This window comes from Nematolebias whitei, chromosome 18, assembly GCF_014905685.2.
Source record: "Nematolebias whitei isolate Nwh7 chromosome 18, NemWhi1, whole genome shotgun sequence".
In the NCBI taxonomy this organism is placed as follows: domain Eukaryota; kingdom Metazoa; phylum Chordata; class Actinopteri; order Cyprinodontiformes; family Rivulidae; genus Nematolebias; species Nematolebias whitei.
The window spans coordinates 40,607,833-40,608,910 of NC_056515.1; the positions used below are offsets into that span (position 1 = coordinate 40,607,833).

The 1,078-nt window shown below is 45.6% G+C and overlaps 1 protein-coding gene across 1 annotated transcript in view; it reads right to left on the reverse strand.

The window, feature by feature from the left end:
* Positions 1-1,078, reverse strand: part of LOC119424332 (cyclin-dependent kinase 2-associated protein 1) — a 5,190-nt gene that overhangs the window by 2,663 nt on the left and 1,449 nt on the right. The window contains exon 2 of the mRNA XM_037691796.1: positions 596-696. Coding sequence (XP_037547724.1) covers positions 596-696 — 101 coding nt within the window. The remainder of the gene's footprint in view (positions 1-595; positions 697-1,078) is intronic.

Here is a 1,078-nt window from a genome sequence, read left to right on the forward strand (position 1 = left end):
TCTGGACATGTCCAAACCGCCGCCCCTCCTCTGGACATGTCCAAACCACCGTCCCTCCTCTGGACATGTCCAAACCACTGTCCCTCCTCTGGACATGTCCAAACCACTGTCCCTCCTCTGGACATATCCAAACTTCTGTCCCTGCTCTGGACATTTCCAAACCGCTGTCCCTCCTCTGGACATGTCCAAACCACTGTCCCTCCTCTGGACATGTCCAAACCATCTCAGTGTGTCCTCTCTAACTTTATCTCCCAGTTGTTCAACCTGTGCTGTACCTCTGATCATCTCATTCCTGATCTTCTCCATCCTTGTCTCTCCTCAGGAGAACCTCAACATCTAAGTGTGACAAAGTAAAAACAGAAGGAATCTGAAGATTCTCAGAAGATTGAAGATTATGAAGATTATCTGTGAAGATTCTCAGATGATTGAAGATTATGAAGATTATCTATGAAGATTCTCAGATTCAGATTCTCAGAAGGAATCTGCAAGAGGGCGAATGTGTTTCCAAACCACTGTATGTGTTTTAGCACGTTTGATGTGTAAATTATCTATTTTTCTGTCTTGTTCTAAGGGTGCTCCAAGTTACAAAGGTTACCTGTGAGAATCCCAGAGACGGAGGTCCGTATTCACTCAGGACGGGCCTGTAGGACTGCAGCGTGGCCAGGTTAGCCGCTGAGGGAGATGGGAGGTTTCCAACTGTTGGTAGAACATAAATCTCTGTTACAGCCTTTTCCTGTGGAAATCAGATTTACAACTCCGGTAAATCCAAGAGGAGTTCTCTCAGTAACTATAACTGGTAATATGTTGCTACTGTGCCTGTTTTATATTAGTCAATTTGAGTTAGCTAGCACTTTGCAAACACCAACAGCTGGACTGAAGTGCAGCACGGCTGAAAACGAGCCGAGCATTCCTTGAAGGAATGAACATTGCACCCCATCTTTGACCCCAAATTTCAGACTGAGCTTGTGTCATGATCAGAATTGATGACCATGGATAAAGATTGGGTGATGGAAGGCCAGTGTGTGTGTGTGTGTGTGTGTGTGTGTGTGTGTGTGTGTGTGTGTGTGTGTGTGGGGAA